Source organism: Ixodes scapularis, unplaced genomic scaffold, assembly GCF_016920785.2.
Source record: "Ixodes scapularis isolate PalLabHiFi unplaced genomic scaffold, ASM1692078v2 PGA_scaffold10__122_contigs__length_95168666, whole genome shotgun sequence".
NCBI lineage: Eukaryota > Metazoa > Arthropoda > Arachnida > Ixodida > Ixodidae > Ixodes > Ixodes scapularis.
In genome coordinates this window covers 41562201-41577794 of record NW_024609836.1, presented here as the reverse complement: position 1 = coordinate 41577794, position 15594 = coordinate 41562201, and the positions used below count along the sequence as shown (strand labels likewise).

At 47.4% G+C, this 15594-nt stretch overlaps 1 protein-coding gene and 1 long non-coding RNA gene across 2 annotated transcripts; both read right to left on the bottom strand.

Annotated features, from left to right (window-relative positions):
* Positions 1–951: 951 nt before the first annotated feature.
* Positions 952–3054, bottom strand: LOC115333047. Its single transcript, XM_029995584.3, has 2 exons — positions 2406–3054; positions 952–1397 (listed from the first exon to the last, which is right to left on the bottom strand). Exons 1-2 carry the CDS (start codon positions 3043–3045, stop codon positions 1177–1179), a joined length of 861 nt encoding a protein of 286 aa, XP_029851444.2. The 5' UTR covers positions 3046–3054; the 3' UTR covers positions 952–1176.
* Positions 3055–6756: 3702 nt separating this feature from the next.
* Positions 6757–7472, bottom strand: LOC115312161. The gene is made up of 5 exons (XR_005715933.1): positions 7385–7472; positions 7223–7300; positions 7061–7144; positions 6902–6979; positions 6757–6819 (listed from the first exon to the last, which is right to left on the bottom strand). It is a non-coding gene; the product is annotated as an uncharacterized LOC115312161 (long non-coding RNA).
* Positions 7473–15594: the final 8122 nt, after the last annotated feature.

Here is a 15594-nt window from a genome sequence, read left to right as displayed (position 1 = left end):
CTACTCGCCGAAGGTATCGTAGGTGGTGGCGAGCTTCAAGTTATTTTTTCTCGATATCGGCGGGACGAAGACAGCAGGCAAGTGGTTCTTGCTTCCGCTGCGGGGGTAATCATCTAGCACACCAGTGTCGTCACGTGGGCAGCATCTCTTTCAAGTGTGAGCAGAGAGGGCATTTAGCACAACTGTGCAGATCAAATACATCTCAAACGGAAAAGCAAGACAGAGGAGTGGATCGAGACCTGTCCACAATGTGGATGACGAGCTGGCAGCGTACGACCTTTGGGTGCTTCAAGCGACCAGACCAGAGCCAATGCGTGTCGAAGTTGCCGTCAACGCATGCGAGTTGGATACCGGTGTCAGCGTGTCAGCCATCAGCAAGAGGAAGTATCCAATTCCTTCCGACGCTGGCGCTGTACACAAAAGGGCGCCACCATAGTAAATAAAAAGACGACAAAGACGACGCCTGACTGGGCCAGCCTGTGCGGTCTACGTCCTCAATTTAGAATGTTGCCCCTGACCTTGACTCGGGCGATGAACTTAGCGTGGATTATTACGCTTGCAACAAGCAACGAAGCAACGTTCAGCTTCTTATCGGCTTGGAGCATCACTGGGACCTTGTGACAGGAAAATTCAAACCATTCGAGGAAAAGCTCGGAGCAGACGAGAACACCTTGGAACGGATTATCCCAGACCTTGGGAGGGGCAATGCTTCATGACGCACATTGCATGCAGACGACAGCCCTGAGAACATTGGTGGTGGAATCTGAAACTATGAACTGCTTGGAACGAATCTGGAGACTGGAGTCAATCGGAGTGACCGACAAGGAGGAGGCAACTGCAAAAACAATGGACGCTTGGGTCATTCAAAGAAAGCAGCAAACAAGTTGGTTTCAGAAACAAAGTTGATGTTCCCCGAAAACCAAATGTCAGTCTTGATGATAAAAGGGAACCAGTGGAAAATGTCAGACCCATCTCACAAATTGTCTTCAAGGAAACACCACACCTGCTTCTTTAGTATGGCACTGCAATGAGACAGTAATGCTGCTTGGCAGAAGCGGTAACGATGATAGTCGACAAGAAGCCGTCCTACTCCATGCTACATGAGGTGGTGCTCAGGAAGTTCTGCATTTGACTTTGAACTTATTGAATCAGCTTCTCATGTTAGCTGGCACTGTGTTAGACCGCATCATTTTGGTGTGCGATAAGTGGTGCTTTCAAGTTACACAGACCAGCACACACAAAAACCATGTCGTTAATAGTTTTGCGAGATGCTATGGGCAAAGCAGACTTAAAAATACGATACGTTTTGATGCGGTTAATGGCCCTTTCCACGTGGATCCGCACAGACGCAATACGTCGAGTCTTAGTCACCTCAGTCTCCGACAGTTGGGGCTTTCCTGAAAGAAAAAAGTAAATATTGATAGTTACAAAGTCTGGTAGGAGTACGCCACTGCATCTCTTCCCACTCTTTTCATACAAGCGAGGTATACCAAATGAGAAAACCACCAACTGAGCAGAACCCACCACCAATTTTGTCTATCCAACGAGTACCACAGAAAACTGGAAGGGGGATAAAAAAACCTGTGCCGACTTAAATATAACTAAATATGTTGGCATAGTTTTATGCCAATGAGCTTTCCTGTCATTCTTGCTGCTTGCATACAGGCAACACTTTAATCCCAACAGATATGTTCCTCGGATGCCCAAAGGCCATTTATAGGAGGTTTGAATGTCTTCAGATGTCTGCAGGAATAAGTGCTTTACCTGTGTAGCTACTCATTAAACCCAGCATCTGTTGATCATGCAAGGAAATTGTGGTATGCTTTCTACAAAGCATTCTCATGCAATGCTTATGCACCATTTTCAATTACACTCTTGGAAGTATCCACTCGTAGAACAGCCAGACTGCACATGGGAAAAAAATGGGGTTAATGGTGAAATATTCGAGGATGCACTGTTTTCCAAAAATATTTTGGCTGCATAAAGGTTATTGTTGCTAATTCCTTACAAATATTATACACCATTACACATGGTTATAACAGCAAAATTTAATTTAAAAGTTTAACTGGTCCATGCCACACATTTGTATGATTTATCAGCTTATTTGTACTTGTCTATTTAAATGCCCAATAACGGCTGGAGCCGACGTATTGGTGCACTTGTAAGCTACAACACAGAATACATATAAATACAAACAAGAAATGTTACATCAATTCACATATAAGCAGGAATTGAACAGTTATGAAGCATAAATGCTATTTCAGTACATGATGCAAGCACTCCTGAAATTGAGGTAAGTTAGTGTTGAAATTTAACATATCCAAATTTAGATTGAAATTAGTTGTAGTATCCAAAGCATTTCACAACATAAGAGTAGCTTTTTCGAAACAGCCAATTTACCATACCCCTCGTGAATGCAGGCACATTCAACTTGATCCCCCTGGCCTCCAAGTGAGCTTCGAGTGCAAAGCCTCGATCAGCCATGATTTCGTCTCCTCTCTGTAGGAAGTCCTCAACCCCGCAGGTCCGAACGATGTGCTTATCAGAGGCTCTCCCTCCGTAAACATCAGAAACATACATGAGATGCCCATTAGGTGCAATCACAGTAAGAAATTTTAAAGTGTTTGCAGCCTTATATGCACTGTACGTTTGCGCACGGGCCATTAACTTCCGTGGCCTCTGCAAGGTGAGCTCTGCGCAATCGAAGATACACGTTGTCCTGCCATAGCCATTCTCTACAAAAGATGCTGGCATGGTGCTCTGAATGCGTACACGTGGCAGCCAGACCACGATATACGTCATAATCTTCTTTAAGATTCCAAGTATCTTATCGAAGATAGCACAAATGCGAGTAACAGATATGGAAAATCGCCTGGCGAGATCACCATAAAGGAGGCCCAGACGTAGCCGCATTAGAGAGAGGAGTAGTTGATCCTCAAGAGGGATTCGTGAGTTGGCTGTTGTCATTAAGGATACCATTTCGACTAGAGACAAAAATGCATCCCTTGAAATGCCAGTGTAAAACTGAATGTCAGCGTCTGACATCGTTAGCGAAACTGCAGCTTTAGATGGCTCCTTCGTGCAGTAGTCGTGGCCAGCTGCTTGCTCGGCGTCTGGGCTCTTCGTTGTTACCTGAATGGGCAAAGTGAGACCACACATACTACTTACAAAGAATAGTAACTCATGCTGTTGCTTCAGTGCTCAGTACATTAAAACCTAGTTGGGCAATACATTACCTGCTCAAAACTTGAAGACCAAACTACAATGATAAGCTACACAAATTCCACTTGTTTCTGCTCAAACCCGGTGAACAGGGTACATCTCTCACATGCATAAATTTGTAGAGAAGACAGGAACTTCTGATGTCAAATATTTTCATCAACGTCTCACTTCTTTTTGAGAAGGGGTATTCATGCAAATCGCAGTGATGTGATTGCGTGCCAATTACGCCAAAAGGCTAACCCTGCTAAATTTTGCCAAGCCTGCGCCAAAGGACCAATTTTGGTCGCCTTTGAAAAACAAAACTAAACTTGAGCACACATGAGCTAGGTGGTGCAAGCAGCTGCCCGACTCAAAGTACCATCCATCAATCGCTCATCCAGTTCCCTTGCATGGCTTTTCCCGCCACCTCTTGTCTTGCGTTTTTTTTGTTTTTTTTTAATTTTTTCAATGATAGACATGGGCGTGTGTGTGGACTCTCCGACGCTAGCGTGCTGGGGACCAGCCATGCCGTCATGCTGTTAAACGAAACCATGTTTTTGTGCGGTAGGAGTTAAGTTTACGGGCTGAAGCACTCGCTTCTAAAAGCAACGGCCGTGGCCAAAGCATATGTGGTCCCTGCTTGCCAGTCACCGTCGTCGCGCAACGTCGGGTGTTGCCGTCCCCACGTCGCTGCAAATACAGTAAAACCTCGTTATAACAAAACGGGATATAACAAACTAATGGATATAACAAAGCAATCATAATTCCCCTTGCTTGCTAATAGTGGGAAGAAATGGACATTGGCTATAACAAACTAATGGTTATATCGAAATAATTACGACCGCTCCTTCAACTTTGTTATAACGAGGTTTTACTGTATGCTGCTTTCTAAACTGAAACGTAAGGACTGCCGCATGTTCATCAACATTCCTGTTCAAGTTTAATACGGTACTACGGAAATCTCTCTAGCTCAAAGACTGCTGTGTCAAAGTATTGATTACCTAGGTTTCTCTCGGTAGGCTTTCTTTCAAGACGGATCCCGGTACGTGAAAAATCTGCCGCGAAAGAAAGTTAGTGAAGTGAGCTAAAGCAAAGAAGGCAATGTCTGCACGCTGAACCAGCACAGCGCGCTTGTTTGTCCCGATTTCAGTTCAGTGCCCCAAGGACTTTTTGACCCTGGCTCACGGTGTCTTGCATCGATGCGCTGAGGTTGTTTTTTCGTGTGTTTAGCTTGTATACCTCGCCTGCCGGCCTTGCAAGCACGTGCCGCTGGACTGTTTTTTGTCGTATGCTGGACAGTTACATTTTGCATACAATTTTGGGAACCATGTTGGCGACGGAGTGGAGTGGCATGGTTTAGATCGAACAGCCATCTCCGCTCGCATGAGAATTTTGCGTTTTACGGCAGTAGTTACGTATTTTATCAGTCCGAGTCTGCTTCCATTTATTATATTACTAGTCAAGCTAATGCTGTTATATTTACTACTAAGCTGGTCATTTTCGGATTTTAATATGTGGAGTTTGTTTCTTATTTACCTGTAGCGGGTACATATATATTGCTACGATAAGAAAGTGTAAGAGAAAGACGATGACGGGAACTGAGAATCGGAAGGCTGGACTGAGTGACTGAGGAGTGACGTCGTTCAAGACGTTCAGACATGCGAGCACTGCCAGTTCCGGGAGACATCTACTACTAAGTTTGAGCTAATTGGAATTGACTTTCTCAGACCTTTTCCGAAGTCTCGGAGCAGAAATCGTTATGTCATAGTCGCAGTTGCCTACTTAACCAAATGGGTAGAGGCCCTAGCGGTGCCAAATGCTACTGCAGATTTCCTAGAAGAGTTTATTGATGTCTACATTGTTCTCAGACAAGGCCCGCCACGCACAATAATTTCAGACCATGGTACACCGTTCATGTCTCACCATTTTAGAAACTGTCTGGCGAGACATGGCATATGACCTTCTCCGACATCCGTGTACCATCCTCAAACGAACAATCTAGTTGAGAGGAACAACTGTACACTTACAGATATCTTGTCTGCCTATGTAAACTCCACGCATATTAATTGGGATAATTTTGTCCCACACGCCATGTTCGCACTGAACACATCACAGGAAGAAACCACGAAGGAAGTACCGTTCAGATTCTTATATGGTCATGACGTGACGCTGCCTATTGAGACAAGGCTTGGGGTGAACGGGACACAATATTGCAGGGACACTCAACATGCTTCTCTTGATGAAATTCATAGACAGGCACGGGACGCCATTCGGCGAAGTCAGGAAGAGACTGGCAATATGTCAGAGGCCGGTATCCATAATGTGCACGAGTTTCAAACTGGAGATAAAGTTCTGGCGAAACGGACCTTGCGGTCTGTCTCTTGGTAGACCGCAAGGTCTGCCGAGAGACAGACCTTGGGTTCGATAAGGCCGAGGGCCTTATTGAGTCTTGGAACGGGTTGGGCGTGCCACCTACCTCGAGGACCTCACTGATGGACGACCTCCCAGCACACACCGCTGCTTTCCTGAGCATGTATCACATCTCAAGCTATACATCCCACGAGCGCGCCAAGTTAAGTTCCGTAAAGAATGAGAACATCTTTTGCAGACGGACTACGATCAAGATCACATTAACTGTATTTTTAAAAGAGATTACCGCTTTTGTTTCTTTTTTTAGTGGGAGGGGGAGAGTGCTACGATAAGAAAGTGAAGGAGAAAGAAGACGGGAACTGAGATTGGGGCGAGTCGACTGAGTGACTAAGGAGAATTGGGCCACTTTCGCTGCTCCAAAACATGGTTTTGGCTGCTCCAAAACGCCTTAGGCCAATCACATCACTGAAATCGCCATATGAAGGGAAATTCTACATAGATTGAATTCAGTTGTGCTAACTGATTCAAACAGCTGATGAGACTGAAGTTCATTGTCTGTCGCAGAAGTCCGTGCCAGGGACCGCTGTTTTAAGGGGGATGTGAACAGTCGCTGACACTGGACAACACAGGGTGAATCGACAAGCAACCGCGACTGTCTGCTTACTGTGCTGGATAGCGTGGAGGTTCCTCCCCCCACCGTGACTGTTGGCGTCCGTGGCCCATTTGCAGCAGCAGTGCTTGCTGGGGACTGTTGTGTCAAGAAAGAAGCAAAGTCATTGATACCGCACTGTACAGAACAAGCTGAGAGGCAAGTGCAAAAGTCTGCTTACTACTTTGGGTAGCGGAGCGACTCCTGCAACAGGTGGTGTATGTTGCCCGATGCTTGTTGCAGAAGGGCCTGCTGGGGACTGCTGGGCAGGGAGAAAAGCAGAGTTATCAACACCGAACAATGCAGAGGGAGCCAATAAGTCAGCGCAACTGTTTCCTTACTGTGCTGGGTAGCCTACAATTTCCCCCCATAATCATAGATACGGTCGATTGAGGTCCAACCCCTGTGGCAGGAGTGCGTACCGGGAACTGATGTGCAGAAAGAAAAGTGAACAGTCATCAACAGTGCACCACACAAAGGGAGCCAAGAAATGAGCGCAACTGTTGCCTTACCGTGCCGGGTACCCTACCAGTTCCCCCCACAATCGTGAATGTTGTCACTTGAGGCCCACCGTTTGGGGCAGGGGTGCATTCCGTAGGCTGCCGTGGCAAAAGAAAAGCAGAGCCATTAACACTGGACAGCGCAGCGCATGCCGGCAAGCAATTGCAACTGTCTGTTTACCGTGCTGGACACTCCCCCTCCAGTCATAAATGTTGGTGAGTGAAGCTTGTCTGTGGCAGGAGTGCATGCCAAGGACTGCTGTTTTGAGGGAGATATGGACAGTCGCAGACACTGGGCAACACAGGGCGAGCTGAGAAGTAATTGCGACTGTCTGCTTACTGTGCTGGATAGCGTAGGGGTTCTTCCCCCCACCGTGACTGTTGGCGTCCGTGGCCCATTTGCAGCAGCAGTGCTTGCTGGGGACTGTTGTGTCAAGAAGCGAAGTCATTGATACCGCACTATACAGGACAAGCTGAGAGGCAAATGCAAAAGTCTGCTTACCATTCTGCGTAGCTGAGTGAGCGCAACTGTTGGCGTCTGTGGCCTAGCAATTGTTGCACAGGGGCTTCGTGCTGGGGACTGATGTGCATTGAGAAGAATGAACAGTCATCAACAGTGCACCACACAAAGGGAGCCGAGAAACGAGCGCAACTGTTGCCTTACCGTGCTGGGTACCCTACCAGTTCCCCCCAAAATCGTGAATGTTGTCACTTGAGGCCCACCGTTTGGGGCAGGGGTGCATTCCGTAGGCTGCTGTGGCAAAAGAAAAGCAGAGCCATTAACACTGGACAGCGCAGCGCATGCCGGCAAGCAGTTGCAACTGTCTGTTTACCGTGCTGGACACTCCCCCTCCAGTCATAAATGTTGGTGAGTAAAGCTTGTCTGTGGCAGGAGTGCATGCCAAGGACTGCTGTTTTGAGGGAGATATGGACAGTCGCAGACACTGGGCAACACAGGGCGAGCTGAGAAGTAATTGCAACTGTCTGCTTACTGTGCTGGATAGCGTAGGGGTTCTTCCCCCCACCGTGACTGTTGGCGTCCGTGGCCCATTTGCAGCAGCAGTGCTTGCTGGGGACTGTTGTGTCAAGAAGCGAAGTCATTGATACCGCACTATGCAGGACAAGCTGAGAGGCAAATGCAAAAGTCTGCTTACCATTCTGCTTAGCTGAGTGAGTGCAACTGTTGGCGTCTGTGTCCTAGCAGTTGTTGCGCAAGGGCTTCGTGCTGGGGACTGATGTGCATTGAGAAAAACAAACAGTCACCAACAGTGCACCACACAAAGGGAGCCGACAGACAAGTGCAACTGTTTCCTTACCATGCTGGGAAGCCTACCAGTTTTGCCCCCAATCGTGACTGTAGGTGACTGAGGCCCAATGTTTGTGGAGGCACTACGAGCCAGGGATTGCTGCGCCGAGAGAAAAGTGAACAGTCAATAACACTGCACAACCAATACAGAGCAAACTGAGAGGCAAGTGCAAATGTCGGCTTACCGTGCTGGATAGCCAGGTAGTTCTCAAAGCAGTTGATGACTGAGGCCCAACATTTGTAGCGATGCTTGCCAGGGGTTTCTAACACAGTGTAACAACAATTTTGATTGTAATTTAGCACTTTTGAACGTTTATACTCGGGACAGAAATAATTCGAACTGTTTAAATAAATTGCCCTAGAAGGATGCCAACCAAAGTAAGAACTTGACTACATTGTGTTTGTTCAGAATATGTCTATGCAACTTACCTTGCCTCCTTGAAAGCATGAGGACGAAAGCTGTTGGGCGTTTTGGTTGAGTTTCTACAATGAAAGAAGAGACTTTAATGAAGCCTGTATAGACCCTTTTGCTGTTTACAAACATGAGCTGCCTCCTGCGTCCCAAGCGACTTCCGGTCGTTCCGTGCTCGCGAGCCTGTCGAGCCTGCTTATGTCACCAGTGCTAGAAAGCACAAATGCTACACGTACATCAAACTTGGAGATTTAATGAGGGCCCTCGGCTGGACAATCTAACGCCTTAAACAAGAGAATTTGGTTTACAAGAATATTCGAAAACGTTCAACTCATCTCGCGCTTCTGCGTTCTCTTGGCGTTCACTTGGAGAATTGGTGGTTAAACGTTTCATCTACATTTCAAGCAGCGGTATTAAGGTGGGCTTTGTTCATTCTTTTTATGAACCGGAAGTTCTCTGGGACGTCAAAAGAATGGAGCACCGCCTGGTGGTGTTTGCCGCTCTTCACAACTGGTACCTGCATCTTGAGCGGTGGCACATAGACTCTGTCAAGCCGCCTTCGTCCTACGAGAAACTCGCAGAAAATTTCACCGGCGTGATTAAAGACGAATCAGAATATGTGACAAAAAATATGATTAGGGAGTTCGCATAGCTTCACAGAGACACGCTTCATCGTCGCATGTTAATTTCGTCAACGTTTTGACGTTTCAGTGAAACTCGTTGGACGAACCGCACGCAGTAGACACGTTTCGCCGACACTTTTTTTTCGCTGGGTGTTTTTGATTTGGTGGTTACTCATGTCGCTGGACTGTAGTACGGCTAGCAACATCTTCTAGAGTGCAAAGCTGGGTGGGACGGCGAAGCAATCGCCGCAGAGAATGGGAAGCCAGCCGTAAGCGGTGCTGCGCTCGTGGCCCGTGGATCATACCGACAAGCCACGCTCCCAAACAGATGGTCTGCCCTGGCTTTGCTTCTCACAGAAGAAATTAAATAAAATCTCAGGCTCGAGCGTGAGGCAAGCCTCATCGGAACCACTAAGGGTTCGGTTTCTGCGAGCCAGGCTAGCAATCAGGGGAAGGCGAAAACTAATGCCAGCGGTCGCCTCGGCCGTCGCTCCCGCTTGTCCCCCTACGCTCGCCTCACCCGCCGGTGGTCACCTCAACCACAAATTAACAATGACCTCTCAATCTGCTGTTGAAATGATTGCCCCTCACAAGCAGAGACGCTCAGAATACATTTAAAAGAATAGCACATGCTATAAAACGATGACATACCTTGCGGTGGTAACCTAACCGAAGCATGGGCACTGGGTTGCATTCGGTTCGCTTGCCGTCGATGAAGTGGTCCAAACACACTCTAGATGACGAGTTTGGCACAAAGCCCTCGCGATTGATGCTCGCAGTCCACTTGCGTCGCAGATCGGGTTCAGTCGGGAACGCGTGAAGTACAAATACATTGCATCCGCACTCGCGCTGCAGCTTCTCGTGCTCGTCGCACCACTTTCCGCGATTCTGTTTTCGCTTCGTGAAATTGTTAGAACACCCGAAGACAACGCAGTGGTATCCGGACGACCGGAGATTCTCCGACATGTTGATTTGGCACAGAATAAACCTTCAGAATCAACTCACTCCTGACATTGCAACTTCTAAACGTACCGTGATACACAGGTAAATACACCCACTAGGCCTACTCGCCCATACCCTCCGCTGTTGCAAACACTGTGCGCCCGTGATAATCTGAATGGTGTCTGGGTCGAGGGTGCGGGCGCGCTGGGTTGAGGGTACGCGGAAAAGGTCTATGGACCGTTTTATCGTGGGTAGCGCCATTTTGAGAGCGAGAGAGAAAAGGGGAAAGGGCTACCGGCGCTTTCCTCCTTTCTGATTGTGTAGAAAGAGTGGAAGTCCCGGATGAGAAGCTTGGCCGGTGTTGGGCGTCCGCAGTGCCCCAACTTCGTTCGCGCTTTCTTCTACGTTTCAAACTCCCAAACTAAATTAGAGCCATGGTCTTTGATGGCGACAGTCCCCCGGTCATCGGGACACCATTGCTGGGTGATAGGGTGCACAAATAACGACAGAAAGCGTCGAGTACTGTCCGAGGACCTATGTAGCTTGCATGGAATCCGGGAAGGCAAGTACGGCTGGAATGTTTTTAAGCTCCATTGCTTTCCGCATGACTGGAAATGGTGAACCATTTATACATTTTTGCCAGCAATGGGCCTATTTAAACGTAGCCGCTTTTAGTTGTAATCAGCAAGCGATACACGAAACGGGAACCTCAGTTAACTTTGTAAACGCCCGGAGCTGCTATATAACGTCTTGCTGTGCTCTTTATATCTTCGTGTCCCTGTTCTTATATTTCCTTGTGAATGAACGACGAAGACGCTCTAGATGTACTTTTATCGAACCGCAGAAAGCCTCGAAGCAGCCACGAATTATATTACTATTTGATGCAATATTTTGAGTACTCACCTCCAATTTCTATAGCTGGCACGTTCGCTGCCGCTGTTCCCCCCGTCGCCACACTGGCGGATGCCATGACTCAAACAGAGAAACGTGCACACTGGGCTCGAAAACGCAGATCGCAACACATGAGTCGTTCCCTGCAGCGACTATCAAGCGCCTCAAAGCGCCTTAGTCAACGGAAACAACCCACCAGCGGCACTCTAAGGAGCGCTTTTGCCGGCTCTCTGGTATCGCGCAGGAGATCGCAATTAAAAAAAATAATAATAATAAAAAAAAAAATAGAACTACGTTTTCAACAATTTCCAGCCTTACCCGGCGGCGGAAATAAAAGTCTTTAACTAAGTGTTGTAGATTATAAGATCGATTCAGTCACCACTACAAATTATCACTATTAAGATAAATTCAGTTACGAAATTTTACAAGCTGAAACAGCAGTTATCATGAGAAAACTCGCACGCACATTGCGAGCGTACCCCATGTTCATCGGCGGTACAGCGTTCGGTGCGCGCTCCATTCACGAAATGTTCCGAGCGAAGTCGAGAGGATGGCGTTGAGGAAACACATTTTCGGTTTACGGACGCAAGCAATCCACTGCCCCCGGAGACAGGGGTGATGTGGAAAGCGATGGAGTTCAAAGACATTGCAGCCGCTCTCGCCTTGCTGGATTCCTCGCAAGCTACATATGTCCTCGGACAGTATTCTATGCTTTCTGTTTTTATTCGTGCACCCTATGACCCAGCAATGGTGTCCCGATGACCGGGCGACTGTTGCCGTCGAAGCCCCTGGCTTTAATTAAGTTTGCGAGCTTAAAACAGAAAAGAAAGCGCGAACGAAGTTCGCGCACAGCAGACACCCAACACCGGCGAAGCCTCTCATCCGGGACTTTCACTCTTTCTACGCAATCAGAAAGGGGGAAAGCGCCGGTAGCCCTTTCCCCTTTTCTCTCTCGCCCTCTTTCAGTAAAACTGTCTATAGTTCCCTCCGCCTCCATGGTTCTGCCACGATCTACTACGCTGGTATAGGATGTCCCATAATACAACACGCTTGTGTGGTTCTGTCCGGCTGTATCTTTCCGCCTTAATCCATTATACTGGAGCCGCCTTTTCGCTGGTATAGGATGTCCCATATTACGGTTACGCTTGTATGAGGCTTTTTCCATCGTCTTTTCATAATTGAGATTTTCCAACAGGGAGCATAGAAGATTGCGACCAGTATGTAGCGCCCCCTCCAGTCCACCCGTCTGTGGCCTCCAGGCTCGGCGGGCAACATTGGTCACCGCGCCGAATAAACGCCGTGGAGCGCACGCCGCCTCGGTCAGTCATCGTTTACCCTCATAACCAGGCTGCGAGTCATCTCTTCTCGGCGGGTGCTTCGGCCCCGTTCGTCAACGTTCTAGAAGGATTGTGACACTGGCGACGAGGAACCGTGGCACTGGAGGCCACCAACGTGCACGGTTCGGCCCACGCCGCCGAGAGAGTCGGAACACCGCCCCCCCTCCTGTCGCCATTCCGCTCTACGGGAGGCTCGAGCCGTTCGAAGGAGATGGGTCCGCCTGGCCACTCTACGAAGAACAAGTCCACGTGTTCTTCCGGGCGAACGACACGCCCTTGCGGCGTGGGCGTAACCTCGCTAAATATGGCGCGAAAATTGACGTCACGTGACCTCAACACCAATTTAATTCCCGCTAATCTTTGCGGGAATTGAATTGAATTGGTGTTGGGGTCACGTGGCGTCAATTTTTCAGCTAAATTTAGCGGGGAAACTGGGAGGAGGGGAGGGTATGAAGGTGGAGGAGGAGAGGGTACGGAGCAGGAGGAGGGGCATAACCTCTCCTCCTTACCCTCCCCGACTCTTCGTCAAGAGCTGCGCTGCAATTTTGCATTAGAGAGATTCGTAAACGTCTTTAATTTTGTTTAAACCAGCTAATGAACGAGACCATGATTGCATGAACTTAAATTTTGAGAACATGAAACTAGAACAAGTCGTAGAGCAAACATTTTTTGGTGTTTAGTTCACAGATGTTTCATGGAATAGCTATGTTGACGAGCTATAAAATTACAAGTCTTATTCCGTGTCGGCTGGGAAAGAATATATATTACTAATTATTTTCTTCTAAATGTAAGTTACACAATTTTAGTATACGCTCCAGGCACCTTATTGGACTATTTTCGAAAATCTGAAGCAACATTGATGATCGCCAAATTTTGCGCACGAAGAGCAAGATTGGAAATGAGCCCTCGCCCAACACTGACGCAGGACTTGTGTTCAATACAGACTCAAAGTATGTGCCAAAGCCTAGGCAGACAGGCAATGGCGCGCACTTGGGAAAAAGTATGTTACCATGATGTGCGTTGAGAAGCCTATACAGCAACGGACGTGGCATATATTGTCCCAGTCATAATCTAATGTACTGAGCAAAGACTGCCACGTGACTCGGTCACAAAACCAGAGAGAAACCCAAGTTGTCAGGCCTCGTTTCGTTTTACAATCAGTGATTGCTATGGAGTGGATTTTTTACTGAGATTGACTGCCCTAATAATTGGTTGCAGTTTATTTGAAAACAACTGTGAGGTTGCGTTAGGCTTTGAGCTGTCCTTGGGGAATGTCTGCCACCAAGGATAGTGCTTGGTCTGCGTGCATTACGCTCCCATAAATAAAGCGTTCTGGGAAGCGCAGGCCACATTGCTCCTGCGAAAACTATGCATGACACAGAAGAAAAGGGTATATATACGCCCTCCAACACTGTTTACAAAGCAGTGCGTGTTTGCCCGCATCGGGTGTTAGCACTGCTCGTGCGCGGAAACGAGATTTGCATAAGGTGAAACGCTTGCGCCATGCACCGTGCCCTCATTAGCACCACCGCAACGACACTGACGCAGTGTTGCCATCTTTTTTTTTTGCGCGCGTCGGTAAATTGAGATTAGGAAGTCACTAAACAGTCGTTAAATTCACCAGGAAGTCGCTAAAATATTCGCTGAATTCCAAAGGCTTATTAAACCCTTTTAAAGTAAGTGAACCTCATATAATCATATCTCAGGTATTTTGAGAAGTTAAACTTACACTAAAAAACAACTAGAACGTTTTTTATTTGTAATAATATTTGTAATTTCTCTCAACCCTTTTGATTGTCGTTCAAGGCTGATTTTCATCTGGTGATTGCAACTTTTTTCAAGAGCTGCACTTGACATGTCAAGGCTATACCCCTCCTTACCAGTTTAGAGTGAGCACTTTCAAACAAAACCAGGCTTTTCTTGGTGCGCGGACAATACTGCCGGCAGCCATGTTCTTCAGAAAAAAGGATCAAAATGTCTAGAAACTGAATGCAGTTATTCACAGGCGATTCCCAGGTAAAATCCACCTGACACCTCCCTAAACAGTTCGACTATTTTCTCAACGCTTGGCGGAGAGCACGTGGGTACGTGGGCGCGGGAAAGATGGTCTGCAGTGTTGACAGTGTTGACATTTTTTAAGCGCGCCGCTAAATTGAGCATATATCCAAAGCAAACTCAGCTAGAGGAGCAAAAAGGTTTAGCCCGCAAGCATCTTTAAAATTGTTCAAAACAACAAGATTACGGTTGAACACCAAAGTCGCTAGCCGCTAAATTAAAAAAAAAAAAGAAACATCAGTCGCTAAATGTATAGAAAATCGCTAAATCTAGCGACAAAATGGCTAAAATGGCAACACTGCTCTGACGTCGCACTGCTGCGGTGGCGCTGCTGTCGTCACTGCGCACTAGAGCCTAGATCAGAGTGTTTACCTCACACCATGCACACTTAAAATGTTAACACCCTTATTGGTGTAAATGGCTTGTCCTATGGGGAGCACTCTTATTCGTGTAACAACACCCTAGGAAATGGGTGTAAGTCTTAGCACCTTAAGAAAGGGGTGTGATTTTCGGACACCCTAAAACAGGGGTGTGATTCTCACACCGTAGAATAAAGGTGTGATTTTTCTAACACCCTTAGTCATGGGTGTGATTTCTAACACCCTAAAAAGGGGTGTGATTAATGTCTAACACCCTAAACAGGGGTGTTAATTTCTAACCCCCCCCCCCCCCCCCTGGTAGTGTCCACCTCTCAGAAATTCCTGGGGAGAACCCTGCTTGCGACATTTATTCTTTCTAGCACTGGTGACGTAAGCAAAACTCGACAGGCTTGGAAAGACGAAACGACCGGAAGTTAATTGGGACGCAAGCGGCAGTTCATGTTTTTAGGTATGCTTGCAAAGTACTTAGAAATAAGAGAGCGATCTCATGTAATCCGTGATAGATGCATAATCCGATACGGGCTGCACAGAACAATTCGCAAACACAATGCCGGGGATGAAGGCTGTCGCTTACATTCAACGGAAGCCTCGCGGTCACCGATGAGCAGCTCTGTCGTGATAGATGCACAATCCGATTCGGGCAGCACGAAACAACGCAAACACTATGTCGAGGATGAAGGCGGTCGATCACATTCAACGGAAGTCTCGCGTCTGCCGATGAGCAGCTCTTTGTCGAAACTCGTCCAACAAACATAGCACAATAATTCCGTAGACTCCGACGACATAAATGGCCAATAGATGAAAAAGTTGGCATAGATGTATTCCGGCCGTTCATGACGAAAAACCACGGTCGCGAAATGGAACTCATCAGAACCTGCTTGCACGAAAAAGAGAACACTGACGGACGCTTTTTGGAAACCGGATTTAC

What these genes read in the sequence shown, in the direction of transcription:
- LOC115333047 (XM_029995584.3), bottom strand. Translation starts at nt 3,045, where the DNA reads ATGTCAGACGCTGACATTCAGTTTTACACTGGCATTTCAAGGGATGCA. An exon ending in TGTGCCTGCATTCACGAGGG is followed by an intron (nt 1,398 to 2,405) that starts GTATGGTAAATT and finishes TTTTTCTTTCAG; the next exon opens with GAAAGCCCCAACTGTCGGAG.